This window comes from Nerophis ophidion, linkage group LG02 (assembly GCF_033978795.1).
Source record: "Nerophis ophidion isolate RoL-2023_Sa linkage group LG02, RoL_Noph_v1.0, whole genome shotgun sequence".
NCBI lineage: Eukaryota > Metazoa > Chordata > Actinopteri > Syngnathiformes > Syngnathidae > Nerophis > Nerophis ophidion.
The window spans coordinates 46,352,962-46,376,092 of record NC_084612.1 but is presented as its reverse complement, the minus strand read 5'-3'; the positions used below and the strand labels follow the sequence as shown (position 1 = coordinate 46,376,092).

Sequence of the window (23,131 nt, the reverse complement as noted above, 5' to 3'; positions counted from 1 at the left end):
CTTACAGATATAGCGACCAACTGTAGTTTCTGACAGTGGTTTTCTGAAGTGTTCCTGAGCCCATGTGGTGATATCCTTTACACACTGATGTGGCTTTTTGATGCAGGGAGCCAAGGTGCGTAATATCATGGCTTACGTGCAGGGATTTCTCCAAATTCTCTGCACCTTTTAATGCTATTAGGGAGCGTCGATGGTGAAATCCCTAAATGCCTTGCAATAGCTGCTTGAGAAATGTTGTTCTTCAAAGATTTGCTCAGATATTTGTTGACAAAGTGGTGACCCTCGCCCCGTCCTTAGTTGTGAATGAGTGAGCATTTCATGGAAGCTGCTTATATACCCAATCATGGCACCCACCTGTTCCCAATTAGCCTGTTCACCACTTGTGCCAGCTTTTTTGAAACATGTGGCAGGCATCAAATTCCAAGTGAGCTAATATTTGCAGAAAACACCAAAGTTTCTCAGTGTGAACATGAAATAACTTGTCTTTGCAGTCAATTCAATTGAATATACCGTATTTCCTTGAATGGCCGCCGAGGCGCTAATTAATTTAAAACCTCTTCTCACTCTTGTACTTACCAAAGGTAGGTGGTAAAAGTAAGCATGCGCTAATTATTTTAAAACCTCTTCTCACTCCGGCACTTACCAAAGGCATGCAGTAAAAAATTGAGTGTGATGTAAGGATACCATCATGAAAAGCACATTTAATAAAAAAAAACATTATTATGGTCTTACCTTTACTTATAAATATAGTCCATGCCAGCTCCTTCTGATCTAAAGCATCGATAACCTTTATTACCTCCTCCAGCACATATCACGTCACTCATTTCACTTCTTCTGCAGCTGAGTAATCGCAAGAAGGATCACTAGCGCCCTCTACCACCAGGAGGCGGGAGTCATTTAATGATTCATATTTGACAGACGCAGTTACGGTATTGTGACAGTCTCAAGCCATCGTCTTGCGGTTTCCAAGGACCACCAAGAAAGGACATGGCTTGAGCAGTATGACTTTGTTTATTTTTCAATAAAACCTCAGTCCAGGTCGCTCTTCCGCTCCTCCTCTCCGCTCGCTCGCCGTCTCCTCGCTGCCATCCTGGGCCAGGCTCCAGCGCGCCCTGCCTGTCTGATGGACTGTCTACTCCACAGGTATATTAATAAAACATAGCTGCTTACTGTTCTTTTTAGCATACTAGTATTAAATAGCTTGGACCTTAAATCCTACCGAATAGCTATTAATCTTCTTCCTTTTATGTGATTTCAAATTACCGGTATTGAAATCAGCCTCCTCCATTTTGAAAATGATAACAGGGGAAGTGTCACTCGTGACATCACGAGTTTGACTCGGCGGTAATACTAAGCATGTGCTAATTATTTTGCGAAGCGAGTTTGACCCGGCAGTAATTCTAGGCAGGTGCATACTATATGCCCGGTGGGAATTCAAGGAAATAGGGTAAGTTGAAAAGGATTTGAAAATCATTGTATTCTCTTTTTATTTACCATTTACACAACATGACAACTTCACTGATTTTGGGCTTTGTAGTTGCAGGAAGAAATTCTTTGGAGCTGATAAATGAAAACAATAAAATGTATGGATGGCTTTAAGTTCAAAGTGTAACAAAACAGAACTATTTCACATATTTGTAAGGACCGAAGGCTGAACTTTTATTTTCATTTTGTTTACAATGTCAACTCAAGACTGTCACATTTTAAAACTTTCACCTCAACAAATGGGAGTCATGAATGGAAACCTTGGCAGTATGTTAAGACCAGTTGAAGATCAGGACAAAGACTTGACAGGACCTACTGACAAAATGGAAGTCAAAAATCTTCTATATGACGGAAGAGCTCTGTGAACTTCAGTCCCGAAGGCCAAGAGTTGAAAATCTCTGGTCTGAAAAAGTCCACCAAGGCCTCACTTGGCACTTTCTGTCGGATCATGCGGCACTTTCTCAGTTAGCGCCGGCATACTGCAGGGGTATAGACTGCGCTCCCTGGCTTTGCAGGACGTGCACCGCCTGGTGATCTCCAGGAGCGTGACCCGGAAGCTTTTAATCCGGAAGGCGTAGACCAAGGGGTTGAGGGCCGAGTTGACGTGGGACATAAAAATGCCCACGTTGATGGCCGGCTGAGGTATGAAACCTTCCCCGTAGAACAGGACCACGCAGTTCATGATGTGCAGCGGCAGCCAGCACACCGCAAACAGCAGCACCACCAAGGCCAATGACTTGGCCAGCTTCAACTCCTTCCTGTAGTAGCGTTCGTCGTCCGAGGTGGCCTCTGCACGTCGGTTGAGCTGCCGGCAGATCACTCGGAAGAGCTCTCCGTAGAGGGCGATCATGATAAGCAGGGGCGTCACCACACAGCCAAAGAAGTTGAAGTAGACCATGTACTCCATGGTCATGACGTCGGTGAAGTTACACACCATGGAGTCGTTGTGGCTGAGTTTGTCCAGATCATGACGGTTGTTCCATCCCATCATGGGCACCAGGCCAGTGAGGAAGGAGACCATCCAGCACAGAACCACAGCCACGTAAGCCCGTTTCTGGGTCACGATGGTGCTGTACCTGCAAGGCGAACTTTTTCAATCAGCATGGAGATATAAAACAATGTCAAAGTGACAGCTCCTCCCTCACCATACTTTGCCTATATCAGTTATGTGGGCGGACATTTGCATTTCCTTAAAATCCTGCAATTATCAGTCCATTGATTAGCATCAAAGTAGCCAAAGATACTTGCTGCCTTTTAGGACGTCAACAGGAAGAAGAACCTCCTCCGTAGCTCAGCTGGAAGAGCTTATGTTTGCTTTTGTGACAGTAAATAACGCTCCAGCACACCAGTCAAAGATCGTCTATATTGTATGTGCTGCTGTTTCTAATGACCAATGCTAGTCAAAGATCCTCTGTATTGCAGCCAAGTATGTACGGTAGCATCGCTAACCCAACAAGGGACTCCTCCCAGTAGTTCCACCCACTCGGCAGATGACTTTATGAATTTCTTTAAGAAAAAAATTGAACTCATTAGAAAGGAGATTAAAGACAACTCATCCCAGCTACAACTGGGTTCTAATAACACAGATACAACTGTATATACGGCGGATACTGCCCTCCAAAATAGTCTCTCTCTTTTTGATGAAATAACATTAGAGGAACTCCTATAACGTGTAAATGGGATAAAACACAATATGTTTACTTGACCCACTTCCTGGGAAACTGATCAAGGAGCTTTTTGCATTATTAGGTCCATCAGTGCTAAATATTCTAAACTTATCACTATCCTCTGGCACTGTTCCCATAGCGTTCAAAAAAGCGGTTATTCATCCTCTCCTTAAAAGACCTACTCTTGATCCTGACCTCATGGTAAACAACTGACCGGTGTCTCACCTTCCCTTTATTTCGAAAATCCTCGAAAAAATTGTTGCACAGCAGCTAAATGAACACTTAGCGTCTAACAATCTATGTGAACCCTTTCAATCCGGTTTTAGGGCAAATCACTTTACGGAGACAGCCCTTGCAAAAATGACTAATGATCAATCGCTAACGATGGATTTTGATGCGTCATTTATGTTGCTGCTTCTTGATCTTAGCGCTGCCTTCTATACCGTCCACCTTAATATTTTATTAAAGGATATCAAAACAGGTATTAGTGTGTCAGACTTAGCCTTGTCTTGGTTTAACTCTTATCTTACTGACAGGGTGCAGTGCGTCTCCCATAACAATGTGACCTCGGACTATGTTAAGGTAACGTGTGGAGTTCCCCAGGGTTCGGTTCTTGGCCTTGCACTTTTCAGCATCTAAATGCTGCCGCTAGGTGACATCATACGCAAATATGGTGTTAGCTTTCATTGTTATGCTGATGACACCCAACTCTACATGTCTCTAAAGCTGACCAACACGCCGGATTGCAGTCGACTGGAGGCGTGTCTTAATGAAATTAAACAATGGATGTTCACTAACTTTTTGCAACTCAACGCCAAGAAAACGGAAATGCTGATTATTGGTCCTGCTAGACACCGACCTCTATTTAATAATACCACATTAACAGTTGACAACCAAACAATTACACAAGGCGACCGGGTAAAAAATCTGGGTATTATCTTCGACCCAACTCTCATGTTTGAGTTACACATTAAGAGCGTTACGAAAACGGCCTTCTTTTGTCTCCGTAATATCGCGAAAATACGTTCCATTTTGTCCACGAGTGACACTGAGATGATTATTAATGAGTTCGTTACGTCTCGTCTCCATTACTGTGACCCATTTTTTGGGGTCTTCCTATGTCTAGCATTAAAAGATTACAGTTGCTACAAAATGCGGCTGCTTGACTTTGAACAAGAACAAGAAAGTTTGATCACATTACACCTATACTGAATATATATATATATATATATATATATATATATATATATATACACAAACCCCGTTTCCAGCGAATCCAAGCTTTTCAGAGGGCTAAATCCGCGCTCGCAGGGGCCGCTCTTCTCGCCCACCCTGTTTCCGCGGCGCCCGTGGCTTTGACAACGGATGCATCTGATGTCGCCGTGGGTGCTGTGCTTGAGCAGCGGGTGGCGAATGTGTGGCCGCCCATTGTGTTCTTCAATCGTAAACTGCGAGATAACGAGCGGAAGTACAGTGTATTTGACCGAGAGTTGTTGGCACTGTATCTTGCAACACACCATTTTGGTTTTCTGTTGGAGGGTCGATCCTTCACGGCTTTTGTTGACCACAAACCCCTGATGTTTGCCATGTCAAAGGTCACAGAGCCTTGGTCAGTCCGTCAGCAGCGTCACTTGTCGTCCATCTCGGAGTTCACTACGGACATTCAGCATGTGGCCGTAAGGCCAACCCTGTGGCTGACTGTCTCTCACGCGTACTCGTGTGCCCCGTGCAGCTCGGTTTAGATTTTTTGGGAATGGCCGCTGACCAGCCCGACGACCCCGGCATCCGCGCACTCAAAACTGAGGGTACAGCGCTTGTGCTCAAGGAGGTGGTGGTTTAGGAGGTTGGTGCCGCCCGCCTCTGCGATGTGTCCACTGGCCGCCCTCTGTAGATTGGCGCTGCCAGGTTTTTGACGCAATACACTCCCTTTCGCACCCTGGCGTTCGGGCTTCCGTTAAGTTGGTTGGGGCCAAGTTTGTTTGGGCTGGCCTTAGGAAGGATGTTAGGCAGTGGGCAGCCGCATGCGTGGCATGTCAGCGTGCCAAGGTCCACCGGCACACTAAAGCGGCCCTCGGACCATTTCCGACTCCGGTCAGGCGGTTTGACCACGCGCATATAGACATTATTGGCCCCCACCCTCCGTTGCAGGGTTATACACACTTGCTAACGATGGTAATCGTACCACCAGATGGCCAGAAGCGGTTCCTCTTTCCTCCACTGCCTCTGTAGACGTGGCCCGTGCGTTTCTGTCAGCCTGTGTTGCGTGTTTTGGCACGCTGTCCGATATCACCTCGGACAGGGGATCCCAGTTTGTGTCGGAGCTTTGGTCAGCGTTGGTGCAGTCCTTGAGTTTGCAGGTGCACAGCCTACCATCCCCAAGCTAACGGCTCATGTGAACGTTTTCACCGGTCGCTTAAGACAGCTCTGCGTGCGGCGCTCGTGGATAGCAAGTGGGTTGACCGTTTGCCTTGGGTTATGCTCGGGTTGCAGTCAGCCCCTGAAGAGGATCTCGCAGCGGCCCCCGCTGAATTGGTGTTCGGTCAACCACTCCGCGTTCTGGGGAATTTTTACCTGAGGGTTGTGCCCCGTGATCGTTTCCCTTTTTGTCGAGGGGGTCCTGGGCTCCCGGCCCGGTCCACCACTGTTTCCCTAAGTCGTTGGTGCCATCGGAGCTTAAAGGCCTACTGAAATTAGATTTTCTTATTCAAACGGGGATAACAGGTCCATTCTATGTGTCATACTTGATCATTTTGCAATATTGCCATATTTTTTGCTGAAAGGATTTAGTAGAGAACATCAACGATAAAGTTCGCAACTTTTGGTCGCTAATAAAAAAGCCTTGCCTGTACCAGAAGTAGCAGACGATGTGCGCGTGACGTCACGGGTTGTAGGGCTCCTCACATCCTCACATTGTTTATAATCATAGCCACCAGCAGCAAGAGCGATTCGGACCGAGAAACCGACGATTTCCCCATTAATTTGAGCGAGGATGAAAGATTTGTGGATGAGGAAAGCTAGAGTGAAGCACTAGAAGAAAAAAAAAAGTGACGGCAGTGGGAGCGATTCAGATATTATTAGACACATTTACTAGGATAATTCTGGAAAATCCTTTATCTGCTTATTGTTTCACTAGTGTTTTAGTAAGATTAAATAGTCATACCTGAAAGTCGGAGGGGTGTAGTGACCGCCAGTGTCTCTGATGGAAGCCATGGAGAAGCCAAGAAAGTCGCAGCTGCCTCTTTGACAGCTGCTGCAGGAGGACGCAAGTTCCGCTCATGTCTCCGGTAAGAGCCGACTTATTACCACAATTTTCTCACCGAAACCTGCCGGTTGACATGTAGTAGAGAAACATGTTCGCTTGACCGCTCTGTTCCATTTTAAAACTTCACAACAAACAAAGAAACACCGGCTGTGTTTTGGTTGCTAAAGGCAGCTGCAATACACCGCTTTCCACCAACAGCATTCTTCTTTATAGTCTCCATTATTAATTGAACAAATTGGAAAAGATTCAGCAACACAGATGTCCAAAATACTGTGTAATTATGCGATTTAAGCAGACGACTTTTAGCCGTGAGTGGTGCTGGGATAAAATGTCCGCTACAACCAATAACGTCACGTGCACGCGTCAACATAAGCGTCATCATTCCGCTACGTTTTCAACAGGACACATCGCGGGAAATTTTAAATTGCAATTTAGTAAACTAAACCGGCCGTATTGGCATGTGTTGCAATGTTAATATTTTATCATTGATATATAAACTATCAGACTGCGTTGTCGGTAGTAGTGGGTTTCAGTAGGCCTTTAAATCTGCCCGTTTTGTCTTTGCACGTCACAACGCCCACCGTTCGCCCCTCCAACCGCTTACGATGGCCCATTTAGGGTGCTGGAACGCGGTCCTAAAAACTTTGTGCTGGATATGGGCGGGCGCAGGGAATGCGTTTCTGGACTCTCACGGTTATGTTAGATCCACTATGGATTGGACTTTCACAATATCATGTTAGACCCGCTCGACATACATTGCTTTCGGTCCCCTAGGGGGTGGGGGGGGTTGCCCACATATGCGATCCTCTCCAAGGTTTCTCATAGTCATCATTGTCACTGTCACCGACTTCCCACTGGGGTGAGTTTTCCTTGCCCTTATGTGGACTCTACCGAGGATGTCGTTGTTGTTTGTACAGTCCTTTGAGACACTGGTGTTTTAGGGCTTTATAAATAAACATTGATTGATTGATTGAAATCTAAATGTCAACTATAAATGTTGAATCTAAATATTTAATATTATTCTAAATGTTAAATCTTTGAATATGAATCTAACTGTTAAATCTAACTGTTAAATTTAAATGTTTAATATACATTCCAAAAGTCAAATCTAAATGTTGAGCCTGAATGTTAAAATGTTTAATATAAATGTTGAATCTGAACTTGAAATATAAATGTTAAATATAAATTTTGGATTTGTATGTTTATTTTAAATTTGATTGTTAAATATGAATGGTGAATTTAAATGGTAAATACAAGTGTTAAATGTAAATGTTGAATACAAATTTTGAAAATAAACATTAAATATATATATGTATCTTAGTCATAAATGGTAAATATAAATGTTCAGCACAAGTTCTAAATAAAAATAATACAATTAAACGTGAAATATAAATATGCATTTTAAATATAAATGCAAATGTTGGACACAGTTGTTCATTTAAAGGGTTTATATTTAACACTTAGATTTGAAGGTTTTAATTTCAAATTGAGATTCAACAATAGTCCTCACCATGTCCTTTCTACCTGAGAACAGAGCAGCAAAGGATATGTTGATATGCCGAGCAGCCTGGGGTAGGCTCCAGCTCGCCCATGACACTGACAAAGCTCACCTGATGGGAATCTTGACCCTCAGGTAGCGGTCAACGGCGATGGCGAGCAGCGAGAGGATGGAGCTCTGCGTGATGACGACCACCAGGCAGCAGAGGAAGAGGCAGGTGTAGAAGTGGGTGCAGATGTCCAGGCTGATGGTGATGGCCAGGGGGATCACCAAACCCCCCACCGAGATGTCAGCCAGGGCCAGGGACACCATGAAGCAGAATGTGGTGTTGCGCAGGGCCCGGTTGAGCCACACCACCAGCACCACCAAAATGTTGCCCAGCACGGCGGCCAGAGCCACCATCACCTCCATGGAGATGTAGAGAGTGTTTGGCAGACCCAGCTCTTTCACGCCAGGACAGGAAGACATTCTGCACACCAAACTCACGTCTCGCTCGCACTCCAAGGAACTTCTTCACATGCTGGATGGACCCTCAGCAGCTTCTGATGCTGGATGGACCCTCAGCAGCTTTTGCTAAATGCATCAAGTCATCTCAGACATCCCTCACTCTCTTCTCTGCACATGATGAAGGGGAGGGACCTTCTCTTCCTGCAGTAGTAGTTCACCCCGGGCTCTGTGTGTGTGTGTGTGTGTGTGTGTGTGTGTGTGTGTGTGTGTGTGTGTGTGTGTGTGTGTGTGCGTGCGTGTGTGTGTTACAGAGAGGATGCTGTTGGCAGAGATTTAAACATAACCAGCTTCCAGTGAAGAGGATGCATTAGTGCTAATTAGACGTCACTGGGAGGATACTCGAGTGAAATAAATCTTTTTTTTTCTGTAGTTCAAGCCATCATATATATATCCATCCCATCCATTTTCTACTGCGTATTCCCTTTGGGGTCGCGGGGGGCGATGGTGCCTATCTCAGCTACAATCAGGCGTAAGGTGGTGTGCACCCTGGACAAGTCGCCACCTCATCGCAGGGCCAACACATAAGTACAAACGTTTGTATATATAATGTGTATATATATATATATATATATATATATATATATATATATATATATATATATATATATATATATATATATATATATATATATAGGACTGTCTCAGAAAATTAGAATATTGTGATGAAGTCCTTTATTTTCCGTAATGCAACTAAAAACATGAAAATGTCAAACATTCTGGATTCAGTTAGGGACTTGATGAAACACAGTGCACCAAAACCAGCAGCTGACATGGCTCCCCAAACCATTGCTGACTGAGGGAATTTCCGTTGTCTAGAGTTCAGGAGTGGCTTGACCATGGGAATTCGGCTATTGAAGCTGTATCTGTTGAAAAGCTCTATGGAGATGATAATTTAATTTTCCAGCATGATCTGGCACCTGTCCACAGTGCCAAAACCACCAGTACCTGGTGTACTGACCATGGCATTACTGTCCTCCATTGGCCTGCCAACTCCCTTGACCTGAACCTTATAGAGATGTTGTGGGTTATTGTGAAGAAGAAACTGAAAGAAACCAGGCCCAATTATGCAAATGAGGCATTATTGAAGCATCTTGGGCATCCATAACACCTCAGCAATGCCACAGGCCGAATGCCTCCATGCCACGCCGTATTGATGCAGTAATCCGTGCAAAATAGTTCCCTATTAAGTACTGAGTGCATTAATTGACATTTTCAAATGTTTGATTTGGTTTTGCTGTTATAAATATTATTTTTTTACTTGGTCTGAGGAAATATTCAAATTTTTTGAGATAGGATTTTTGAGTTTTCTTAGGCTGTATGCCATAATCAGCAATATTGAAATAATAAAAGGCTTGCAATATTTCAGTTGATGTGGAATGAATCCAGAATGTATGACATTTTCATGTTTTTAGTTGCATTACAGAAAATAAAGGACTTTATCACAATATTCAAATTTTCTGAGACAGTCCTGTATATAGTATATACTCATATGGAAACCCCGTCTGAATATGAGTTGCATTGAATACGGATAAAGTTGAGGAATGCTCATCAAACACTTATTTGGAACATCCCACAGGTGTGCAGACTAATTGGGAACAGGTGGGTGCCATGATTGGGTATAAAAACAGCTTCCCAAAAAAATGCTCAGTCATTCACAAGAAAGGATGGGGCGAGGTACACCCCTTTGTCCACATCTGCATGAGCAAATAGTCAAACAGTTTATGAACATCCATCCATCCATTTTCTACCACTTATTCCCTTTGGGGTCGCGGGGGGCGCTGGTGCCTATCTCAGCTACAATCGGGCGGAAGGCGGTGTACACCCTGGACAAGTCGCCACCTCATCGCAGGGCCAACACATATGTACAAACGTTTGTACATGTATGTATATATATATATATATATACACACATATATATATGCTCAGTCACTCACAAGAAAGGATGGGGCGAGGTACACCCCTTTGTCCACAACTGCGTGAGCAAATAGTCAAACAGTTTAAGAACAACGTTTCTCAAAGTGTAATTGCAAGAAATTTAGGGATTTCAACATCTGCGGTCCATAATATAATCAAAGGGTTCAGAGAATCTGGAGAAATCACTCAACGTAAGCGAATGACCGTGACCTTCAATCCGTCAGACGGCCCTGTATCAAAAACCGACATCAATCTCTAAAGGATTTTACCACATGGGCTCAGGAACACTTCAGAAAACCACTGTCATTTATCAACAATTTATCAACAATATCTAGAAACGCCACCGGCTTCTCTGAACTGGAGATCATCTAAGATGGACTGATGCAAAGTGGAAAAGAGTTATGTGGTCTGACGAGTCCACATTTCAAATTGTTTTTGGAAATATTCGACATCGTGTCATCCGGACCAAAGGGGAAGCGAACCATCCAGACTGTTATCGACGAAAGTTCAAAAGCCAGCATCTGTGATGGTATGGGGGTGCATTAGTGCCCAAGGCATGGGTAACTTACACATCTGTGAAGGCACCATTAATGCTGAAAGGTACATACAGGTTTTGGAACAACATATGCTGCCATCTAAGCGCCGTCTTTTTCATGGACGCCCCTGCTTATTTCATCAAGACAATGCCAATCCATATTCAGCACATGATTACAACAGCGTGGCTTCGTAAAAAAAGAGTGCGGGTACTTTCCTGGCCCGCCTGCAGTCCAGACCTGTCTCCCATCGAAAATATGTGGCGTATTATGAAGCGGAAAATATGACAACGGGGACCCCGGACTGTTGAACGACTGAAGCTCTACATAAAACAAGAATGGGAATGAATTCCACTTTCAAAGCTTCAACAATTAGTTTCCTCAGTTCCTAAACGTTTATTGAGTGTTGTTAAAAGAAAAGGTGATGTAACACAGTGGTGAACATGCCCTTTCCCAACTACTTTGGCACGTGTTGCAGCCATGAAATCGTAAGTTAATTATTATTTGCAAAAAAAAAACAAGTTTATGAGTTTGAACATCAAATATCTTGTCTTTGTAGTGCATTCAATTGAATATGGGTTGAAAACGATTTGAAAATCATTGTATTCCATTCATATTTACATCTAACACAATTTCCCAACTCATATATATATATATATATATATATATATATATATATATATATATATATATATATATATATATATATATATATATATATATATATATATATATATATACATACATATATATGTAAAAAAAAACACATATATATATATATTAGGGGTGTGGGAAAAAATCCATTTGAATTCGAATTGCGATTCTCACGTTGTGCGATTCCGAATAGATTCTCATTTTTTTAAAAATCGATTTTTTTATTTTTTTTTATCAATCCAACAAAACAATACACAGCAATACCATAACAATGCAATCCAATTCCAAAACCAAACCTGACCCAGCAACACTCAGAACTGCAATAAACAGATAAATTGAGAGGAGACACAAACTTGACAAAGAACAAACGAAAAGTAATGAAACAAAAATGAATATTATCAACAACAGTATTAATATTAGTTATAATTTCAGCATAGCAGTGATTAAAAATCCCTCATGGACATTATCATTAGACATTTATAAATAAATAAATAAATAAATAGAACAATAGTGTCACAGTTGCGACGCTTATCTGGCATTGTGGCTATGCGGTTGCGTTCTCTCGTTGATGCAGGCGGAATGGACACAGCGGGAAGGTAAGAAATTATTTTTTATTTATATTACAAAACAGACTAGGAACAGAAAACACTTGCACAAAGGCACTAGAGACAAAACCAACAGAACTAGCGTGCGAGCTAGAAAAAACTGAAAGCGCTAGCCTGTGAGCTAGGTAAACAAACACAGGAATAGCGTGGAAACTAACGAATACAAAGTCTTTACCACAAGCGGGGATAACAACGTCACCTGTTGCACTGGACAGCAATTTAGACTGCGAGGACGAATGACAAAAAAGGGCAGGCTTAAATATGGACAGAAATTAGGAGGCAGGTGCGCGTCAAAAACACAAGGCAGGTGACACTAATACGTAACTATGACAACAGAACAAAACAGGCAGTGCCACCAGGAACTAAGGAAGACAAAATAACAGAACAAAACCAGAATATTCCATGATCCAAGTAGCGGACCACGACATAAGCCCTCCCTTAAGGGACAGATACCAGATGGCCCCAAAAAATACAAAAAAAAGAAAGTTCAGGAGTGAAGGGAGTGCGGAGGGGGGATATGGTGGAGGGTCGCCAGGTCGTGTTGCCCCGAATCCACCGAGGACAAGTCAGGTGGCGGCGGTGGATGGAACGCCGCTGCCGCAAAAGTCTTGACGGGCGACCTTGAAGAGGGCCACATCCATGGCCGGTGGGGAGGAGGATGCACCCGGCGAGGAGGACGACCAGGGCAGGGCCACATCAGTGGCCGACGAGGAGGTGGGTGCATCGGCGGCGTCGTCATGGCTGGCTTGGAAGCTGCAGACGAAGCCGGTGCTGATGCAGCAGACGAAGCCGGCGCTAGTGCAGCAGACGAAGACGACGCTGGTACCGCAGACGAAACCGGTGCGGGTGCTGCAGCCAAAGCAGGCGCCGAGTGCAGCAGACGAAGCCAGCGTTGACGCAGGAGATGAAGCCGGCGCTGGAGCAGCAGACAAAGCCGGCGCTGGAGCTTGGCGCGTCAGCCGAGGAGCAGGCACTGGTGCCAGCCGGGGTGCAGGCACTGGTGCCAGGCGAGGAGCAGGTACTGGACAGGAATCCAGCATAGTGTCAGGTGCTGGAGTGGGATCCAGCATAGATTCCGGTGCTGGAGTGGGATCCAGCATGGAGTCAGGTGCTGGAGTGGGATCCAGACCTGGACTTGGACTATGACTCGGACACTGACTAAGACTCAGACCAAGACTAAGACTAGGACTAAAACTAGGACCAGGACTCGAACTATGACTATGGCTAGGACTAGGACTGTGACTAGGACTGTGACGAGGACTCCAGCATAGTGTCAGGTGCTGGAGTGGGATCCAGCATAGAGTCCGGTGCTGGAGTGGGATCCAGCATAGAGTCAGGTGCTGGAGTGGGATCCAGACCTGGACATGAACTATGACTTGGACTCTGACTAAGACTCGGACTAAGACTAAGACTAGGACTAAAACTAGGACCAGGACTCGAACTATGACTATGGCTAGGAATAGGACTGTGACTACGACTGTGACTACGACTGTGACTACAACTGTGACTAAGACTTGGGCTAGGACTTTGGCTACAAATCGGACTCGGACCCGGACTCGGCCTCGGACCACGAGTCGTACCACGAGCCTGACCACGAGCCGGACCAGGAGTCGGACTACAAATCAGACTAGGGCTAGGGTTAGCGCTAGCTACAGGTGCAGCTAGCCGTGGAACTGGTGGAGGCGGCCTAGGAGGAGGTGGCGGTTTGGCACTCTGGAATACCGCTGGAGGAGGTCTAGTTAGAGGTTGCGGCTTGGCTGGGCGCAGCTGTGCTATCTCCGTACCACAGCTACCAGCACTAGCCCCCCTCAAAAAGCGGATGCCAGACGCGCTCCCCGTGGTCTGAAAATGACACTAGGGGTGGGTGGAGGTGAGTCAAGAAAAAGGTGGACAGGTTGGGAGCAAAACTCACTGGGGGTGGAGCCAAAGTCACAGGTGGCGGGATTTGAGAAAACTGAGACTGAAAACAAATGTCCTTAAGTAGTCCGATAGTGTCATTTAAGTCCTGTGTGGATGAATGAGGGAGTGAATTCTTTGAAAAAAAATCCTGGTTTCCACTATCCTCAGGAGATGTCAGGGGAGTGACGTCACGGCTGCAGTACCTGAGACACTTGCACAAAGGCACTAGAGACAAAACCATCAGAACTAGCGTGGGAGCTAGAAATAACTGAAAGCCCTAGCATGTGAGCTAGGTAAACAAACACAGGAATAGCGTGGAAGCTAACGAATACAAAGTCTTTACCACAAGCGGGGATAGCAACGTCACCTGTTGCATTGGACAGCAAATTAGACTGCGAGGACGAATGACAAAAAAGGGCAGGCTTAATTAAATTTGGACAAAAATTAGAAGGCAGGTTCGCGTCAAAAACACAAGGCAGGGGACACTAATACGTAACTATGACAACAGAACAAAACAGGAAGTGCCAACAGGAACTAAGGAAGACAAAATAACAGAACAAAACCAGAATATGCCATGATCCAAGTAGCGGAGCATGACAACAGAGGCTTACACTTGCATCGCATCTCATAAGCTTGACAACACACTGTGTCAAATATTTTCACAAAGATAAAATAAGTCATATTTTGGGTTCATTTAATAGTTAAAACAAATATACATTATTGCAATCAGTTGATAAAACATTGTCATTTGCAATTATAAAAGCTTTTTAAAAAAAATCTACTACTTTGCTTGCATGTCAGCAGACTGGGGTAGATCCTGCTGAAATCCTATCTATTGAATGAATAGAGAATCCTTTTGAATCGGGAAAAAATCGTTTTTGAATCGAGAATCGTGTTGAATAGAAAAAAAAATCGATTTTGAATCGAATCGTGACCCCAAAAATCGATATTGAATCGAATCGTGGGACACCCAAATATTCTCAACGAGCTATTGCAAGGAATTTAGGGATTTTACCATCTACGGTCCGTAAAATCATCAAAAGGTTCAGAGAATCTGGAGAAATCACTGCACGTAAGCGATGATATTACAGACCTTTGATTCCTCAGGCGGTACTGCATCAAAAACCGACATCAGTGTGTAAAGGATATCACCACATGGGCTCAGGAACACTTCATAAAACCACTGTCAGTAACTACAGTTGGTCGCTACATCTGTAAGTGCAAGTTAAAACTCTACTATACAAAGTGAAAGCCATTTATTAACAACAACCAGGAACGCCGCCGGCTTCGCTGGGCCCGAGCTCATCTAAGATGGACTGATACAAAGTGGAAAAGTGTTCTGTGGTCTGACGAGTCCACATTTGAAATTATATTTGGAAACTGTGGATGTGGTGTCCTCCGAAACAAAGAGGAAAATAACCATCCGGATTGTTTTATGTCATCATCTACATCAGGGGTCACCAACGCGGTGACCGCGGGCACCAGGTACCTAATAAGGACCAGATGAGTAGCCTCCTGGCCTGTTCTAAAAATAGCTCAAACAGCAGCCCTTACCAGTGTGATGCCTTCATTTTCGAAATTTTATTTATTTACTAGCAAGCTGGTCTGGCTTTGCTCGACATTTTTAATTCTAAGAGAGACAAAACTGAAATAGAATTTGAAAATCCAAGAAAATATTTCAAAGACTTGGTCTTCACTTGTCTAAATAAATTATTTTATTTTTTTACTTTGCTTCTTAAAACTTTCAGAAAGACAATTTTAGAGAAATTCCGGCCGAGTGTGAAGCGGCCGGAATGAGAATCAGCACCTCCAAATCCGAGTCCATGGTTCTCTCCCGGAAAAGGGTGGAGTGCCATCTCCGGGTTGGGGAGGAGACCCTGCCCCAAGTGGAGGAGTTCAAGTACCTAGGAGTCTTGTTCACGAGTGGGGGAAGAGTGGATCGTGAGATCGACAGGCGGATCGGTGCGGCGTCTTCAGTAATGCGGACGTTGTACCGATCTGTTGTGGTGAAGAAGGAGCTGAGCCGGAAGGCAAAGCTCTCAATTTACCGGTCGATCTACGTTCCCATCCTCACCTATGGTCATGAGCTTTGGGTCATGACCGAAAGGATAAGATCACGGGTACAAGCGGCCGAAATGAGTTTCCTCCGCCGTGTGGCGGGGCTCTCCCTTAGAGATAGGGTGAGAAGCTCTGTCATCCGGGAGGAACTCAAAGTAAAGCCGCTGCTCCTCCACATCGAGAGGAGCCAGATGAGGTGGTTCGGGCATCTGGTCAAGATGCCACCCAAACGCCTCCCGAGGGAGGTTTTTAGGGCACGTCCAACCGGTAGGAGGCCTCGGGGAAGACCCAGGACACGTTGGGAAGACTATGTCTCCCGGCTGGCCTGGGAACGCCTCGGGATCCCCCGGGAAGAGCTAGACGAAGTGGCTGGGGAGAGGGAAGTCTGGGCTTCCCTGCTTAGGCTGCTGCCCCCGCGACCCGACCTCGGATAAGCGGAAGAAGATGGATGGATGGATGGAATTTTAGAGAAAAAATACAACCTTAAAAAGGATTTTAGGATTTTTAAACACGTATACCTTTTTACCTTTTAATTTCCTTCCTTTTTTTTCCTCACGATTTAAATCAATGTTCAAGTATTTTTTTTTTAATTGTAAAGAATAATAAATATATTTTAATTTAATTCTTCATTTTAGCTTCTGTTTTTTTGATGAAGAATATTTGTGAAATATTTCTTCAAACTTATTATGATTAAAATTCAAAAAAAATATTCTGGCAAATCTAGAAAATCTGTTGAATCAAATTTAAATTTTATTTCCAAAGTCTTTTGAATTTTTTTTTTAATTTTTGTTCTGGAAAATCTAGAAGAAATAATGATCTTTGTTAGAAATATAACTTGGTCCAATTTGTCATGTATTATAACAAAGTGCAGATTGGATTTTAAACTATTTTAAAACATATGATCAAAATTCTAAAATTAATCTTAATCAGGAAAAATTAGTAATGATGTTTCATAATTTTTTTTTTTTCAAAAAGATTCGAATCATCTAGTTTTTCCTCTTCATTGTTTTCAGTTGAATTTTGAATTTTAAAGAGTCGAAATTGAAGATGAACTATGTTTAAAAATTAAATTTTCTTTTTTTTTCGTGTTTTCTCCTCTTTTAAACCGTTCAATGAAGTGTTTTTTTCATCATTTATTCTCTACAAAAAAACATCCGTAAAACGAAAAAAAATGTAGGACGGAATGACAGACAGAAATACCCATTTTTTGTATATATATATATATATATATATGTTTATTTATTTACGGTAAATTGAGCAAATTGGCTATTTCTGGCAATTTATTTAAGTGTGTATCAAACTGGTAGCCCTTCGCATTAATCAGTACCCAAGAAGTAGCTCTTGGTTTCACAAAGGTTGGTGACACCTGATATACATCAACTATGTCATCATCTGCATCAACTATGTGATCAACTATGTGATGATCTCCATCAACTATGTGATAATTTACATCAACTACAGTATATGATCATTTACATCAACACTACGATCATCATCAACTCTATGATCATCTACATCAGTGGTTCTCAACCTTTTTTCAGTGATGTTCCCCCTGTGAACATTTTTTTTAATTCAAGTACCCCCTAATCAGAGCAAAGCATTTTTTGGTTGAAAAAAATTGATAAAGCAATCAAATACAGCACTACTTCATCAGTTTCTGATTTATTAAATTGTATAACAGTGCAAAATATTGCTCATTTGTAGTGGTCTTTCTTGAACTATTTGGAAAAAAAGATATAAAAATAACTAAAAACTTGTTGAAAAATAAACAAGTGATTCAATTATAAATAAAGATTTCTACACATAGAAGTAATCATCAACTTAAAGTGCCCTCTTTGGGAATTGTAATAGAGATCCATCTGGATTCATCAACTTCATTCTAAGCATTTCTTTACAAAAAAGGAATATTTAACTTCAATATTTATGAAAAAAATCCAGCTGTCAACACTGAATATTGCATTGTTGCATTTCTTTTCACAGTTTATGTACTTACATTCATATTTGGTTGAAGTATTATTCAATACAGATATTTATAAATGATTTTTGCATTGTTGCTATTTTTAGAATATTTTAAAAAAATCTCACGTACCCCTTGGTATACCTTCAAGTACCCCCGGAGTACGCGTACCCCCATTTCAGAACCTCTGATCTACATCACCAATATGATCATCTACATAGACTACATGATCATCTACATCAACACTATGATCATCATCAACTAAACAACTCTGTCAACTCCAAAGGTATGCGCCGCTACCTCTTGTCGTTTTCTGCTGCATATTTCACTGTGTCCAGCTTGTAATCCGCAGTACATGATCTCCTTTTCGGTGCCATTTTTGTTCAGCCCTTCTCAGTTTTTATAAGTTACCGCCAACGATGAAATGATCCAATTTATTAGCTACGGCAGTAGCATATAGCAGTTAGCATTCCATGATCCACAATGCACTTCTGCCATGACCCTCCCCCGCCGAATTCTTATTGGTTGACGTGTATGTGACGATTGATGACATTTACTTTGTCTCTTCTGCGAATAAGATAAATAATATTATTTGATATTGTGTATTTTGCAGTACATGATTTCCTTTTCGGTGCCATTTTTGATCAGAGCTTCTCATTTTTTATAAGTTACCGCCGACGATGAAATGATCCATTTTAATAGCTACGACAGTAGCATATAGCAGTTAGCATTCCATTACCCACAATGCACTTCTGCCATGACCCTCCTGAGCCAAATTCTTATTGGCTGACGTGTATGTGACGATTGCTGACGTGTGTGTCATGATTGCTGACATTTTCTTTGTCTCTTTTGCGAATTAGATAAATAATATTATTTGATACTTTACGGTAATGTGTTAATAATTTCACACATAAGTTGCTTCGGAGTATACGTCGCACTCCTGGCCAAACTATGAAAAAAACTGTGACTTATAGTCCGAAAAATACTGTATTTGATCATCTACATCAACTATATGATCATCTACATCAACTATGTGATCATGAAATCTGTCATAGTGGTAATATAAAGAAACAAGTACTACTGAGTACTGTGTGACATCATTAATCTTGCTGAGTGGGCAATAAAGAGCAGAGAAAGCTGTGAAAGAAGAGCAGACACCTGAAGTACGTATCTAAGTACAGACGTATCTCAGTACGGACGTATCTAAGACGTCACTGCTGCCTCTGAGTCGTACTTGGCAGCCAGAAGGGCTCCACAAGCAATCACTAAAATGTTTTTTTTTTTGGGCTGGAAAGAAGCTATATTGAAGTTATGTCTTGCAAAAGAAACATTTAAGTAATTGTGTGGATGCTGAAGAGAATGAAAACATTCACTTTAATCAGGAATTGTACTGTGGTACTAATTGTAACTCTTATAATACCTTAGTATTTTACCTTTTGTAACACTTATATGTTAGTATGTTATCTATTCAAACTCTTATAATATGTGAGTATTTTACCTATTGTAACAGTTACAATAGGTAAAAAACTCACATATCATAACTGTTATGTTAGTATATTACTCATTGTAACTGTTATAATATGCTAGTATTTTATCTATTGTAACTGTTGTGTTACTATGTTACTTATTTTAACTGTTATAATATGTTAGTTTTTTACCTATTGTAACTGTAATGTTAGTATGTTACTTATTGTAACTGTTAAAATATGTTAGTATTTTTATTTATTGTAACTTTTAGAAAATGTTAGTATTTTACTTATTGGAACTTTTATCATTTGTTAGTATTTTACTTATTGGGACTTTTATAATTTGTTAGTATTCTACTTATTGAAACTTTTATAAAATATTTGTATTTTACTTATTGTAACTGTTATATGTTAGTATTTTAGCGATTGTAACCATTTAACAGCGAGAAACAAGGGTTACTGTACATTAATATTATCATTGTACTACTTTATTATTATTTATTATGATTGCACTACTTCATTGTTATTTATGGTCACTGCACTGTTTTATTGGTATTTATCATTGCACTGTTATTGTTATTTATTGCCATTGCACTACTTTATTGTTATTATCACTGCACTTGTTATGATTTACTAAGGGGAGGTAACGACAAACAGACACCAGGGTAAAAAGTAAAGTTCAATGATTTTTATATATATATATATATATATATATATATATATATATATATATATATATATATATATATATATATATATATATATATATATATATATATAAACTATAGAATGGTGTGTGTGAAAAACCTAAAGGGTGTATGGTGTAAGATTATGTAAAGTATTTAATTTGAATGTTTTACCGTAAGTGTTGGAGGTGCGTGTTGAGAGGCGCGGTGCTGTCAGACAAGGGCAAGGCAGGCAGGGTTGTCCAGGGGCGGAAGCGTGGTCGAGAGGCAGGAGCGAAGCAAGAGGAAGACAGGGAAGATCCGGGACCACAAGACGCACAGCTTGACTCGGGGATGCACACTGGGAAGGTACAGATGACTATATTCCGGCGCCGGCATGCCAAGTTGTGCAGGCTTATGAAGGCAGGTCTTTCATCACAGGCAGGTGTGGTGATTACTTGTGAATGATTACAGCTGGGGGCCGCTGCAGGGCAGGGACGCGCGCGATGTGCGTGGCCGTGCGCAAGGATGAAGGCGCATTCCAATGCGCCCTGGCCGTGACAGTATCCCCCTCCTTATGGACAACTCCCAGATGTCCTCTAGCTGGAACCACAAGAAACACGGAAACAAAATTCAAGGGAGGGCGGAGGGGCGAACTGGAGGTGGGTCGCCGGGCCAAGTGACCCCGAATCCACCGGGGACGAGTCTGGTGGCGGCGGTGAGTAGGCTGCTGCTGCGGCCGGCGAGGCGGACACCAAGGAAAGGCCACCTTCTTGGCTGTTGGGAAGGCGGACGCGAGTGGTGCCATGGTGCGTTTCGCCGTTAACGAGGAGGTGTCGTCTGAGGCGTGGAAGCAGCAGCGGGCGTTGTCTGAGACGTGGAAACAGCAGCGGACGTCGTCTGAGGCGTGGAAGCAGCAGCGGACGTCGTCAAAGCCGGAGAAGAGGACGGCAGCTGAGGAGCTGTCCAAGGTGCTGAAGCCATGCTGCAGGCTGAGGTGCAGAGGTCGACGCTGTTGGCCGAGGTGAAGAAGTGGGGGACAACCTGGAAGCTGGTGCTAGCTCAGGGACTAGCCTGGGGACTGGCGCTAGCTCAGGGGCTAGCCTGGGGACTGGTGCTACCTCGGGGGATAGCCAGGGGACTGCTACTAGCTCGGGGACTAGCCTGGGGACTGGTGCGAGCTCGGGGGATAGCCTGGGGCCTGGTGCTAGCTCGGGGGGTAGCCAGGGGACTGGTGGCTACGGCTGGGAAAAACAGAAGACAGGTGGTATTTGTCTGGCAGGGGGTAGCGTGGCTGGATGCAGCTACGGCACCACATCAGCACAGCCACCAGTACTAGGAATATACTGTTATGATTTACTAAGGGGACTAAGGGGAGGTGGCAGCAAACAGACACCAGGAGGTGGGTAAAGTTCAATGTATATGTATATGAAATAATAAACATCACTAATAAACTATAGAATGGTGTGTGTCCAAAACCCAGAGTGTATATGGTGTAAGACTATGTGAAGTATTTAATTAGAACTGTAAGTGTTGGAGGTGCGTGTTGAGAGGCGCAGTGCTGTCAAACAAGGGCAAGGCAGGCAGACTTGTCCAGGGGCGCAAGCGTGGCCGAGAGGCAGGAGCAAAGCACGAAGAAGACAGGGAAGATCCAAGAGCACAAGTCGCACAGCTTGACTCGGGGATGCACACAAGGAAGGTACAGATGACTATTTTCCGGCGCCGGCATGCGAAGTTGTGCAGGCTTATGAAGGCAGATCCTTCATTTTAGGCAGGTGTGGTGATTGCTGGTGAATGATTACAGCTGGCGGCTGCTGCGCGGCCGTGGACGTGTCACGAGGTGCGACACGCAGAGCGCAAGGATGAGGGCGCATTCCAATGCGCACTGGCCATGACAGCACTGTTTTATTATTTCTTACCATTGAACAGCTGTATTGTTATTTATTTTCATTGCACTATTTTATTGTTATTTATCAATTGCACTACTTCATTATTATGTATTATCACTGCACTGTTTTAATGTTATTTATTATCATTGCACTATTATTATTTATTACCATTGCACTACTTTATTGTGATTTATTATCACTGCACTGCTTTATTGTTATTTATTATCATTGCACTACTTTATTGTTATTCATCATAATTGCACTAATTTATTGTTATTTATTATCATTGCACTACTTTATTGTCATTTATTATCATTGCACTACTTTATTGTTATTTATTATCATTGCACTACTTTATTGCTATTTATTATCGTTGCACTACTTTCTTGTTATTTGTCATATTTGCACTACTTTATTGTTATTTAATATCATTGAACTGTCCATCCATCTTCTTTCGCTTATCCGAGGTGGGGCCACGGAGGCAGCAGCCTAAGCAGGGAAGCCCAGACATCTCTCTCCCCAGCCATTTCGTCCAGCTCTTCCTGGGTGATCCCAAGGTGTTCCCAGGCCAACTGGGAGAGATAATGTTCCCAACGTGTCCTGGGTCGTGGCCAAAACACCTCCCTAGGGAGGCGTTCGGGTGTCATCCTGACCAGATGCCCGAACCACCTCGTCTGGCTCCTTTCCATGTGGAGGAGCAGTGTCTTTACTTTGAGCTCCTCCCAGATTACAGAGCTTTTCACCCTATCTTTAAGAGAGAGACCCGACCCACGGCGGAGGAAACTTATTTCGGCCGCTTGTACCTGTGATCTTGTCCCTTCGGTCATAACCCAAAGTTTATGATCATAGGTGAGGATGAGAACGTAGATCGACCAGTAAATTGAGAGCTTTGCCTTCCGGCTCAGCTCCTTCTTCCCCACAACGGATCGAAACAGCGCCCGCAATACTGAAGACGCCACACCAATCTAGCTGTCGATTTTACGATCCACTCTTCCCTAGATTGCGGTGGCGTCAATCCCGGCACGCCCCGCCTCTCTGCTCCGCCGCATTCTCCGACTCTTTGCCGCCATCT

The 23,131-nt window shown here is 43.1% G+C and overlaps 1 protein-coding gene across 1 annotated transcript; it reads right to left on the bottom strand.

The window, feature by feature from the left end:
• Nucleotides 1–1,325: 1,325 nt before the first annotated feature.
• LOC133541573 (adenosine receptor A1-like) lies at nt 1,326–8,500 on the bottom strand. Its single transcript, XM_061885054.1, has 2 exons — nt 8,025–8,500; nt 1,326–2,561 (listed from the first exon to the last, which is right to left on the bottom strand). Exons 1-2 carry the CDS (start codon nt 8,378–8,380, stop codon nt 1,910–1,912), a joined length of 1,008 nt encoding a protein of 335 aa, XP_061741038.1. The 5' UTR covers nt 8,381–8,500; the 3' UTR covers nt 1,326–1,909.
• Between the last annotated feature and the right edge of the window lie 14,631 nt (nt 8,501–23,131).

What these genes read in the sequence shown, in the direction of transcription:
- LOC133541573 (XM_061885054.1), bottom strand. Translation starts at nt 8,380, where the DNA reads ATGTCTTCCTGTCCTGGCGTGAAAGAGCTGGGTCTGCCAAACACTCTC. An exon ending in AGGGTCAAGATTCCCATCAG is followed by an intron (nt 2,562 to 8,024) that starts GTGAGCTTTGTC and finishes TTCGCCTTGCAG; the next exon opens with GTACAGCACCATCGTGACCC.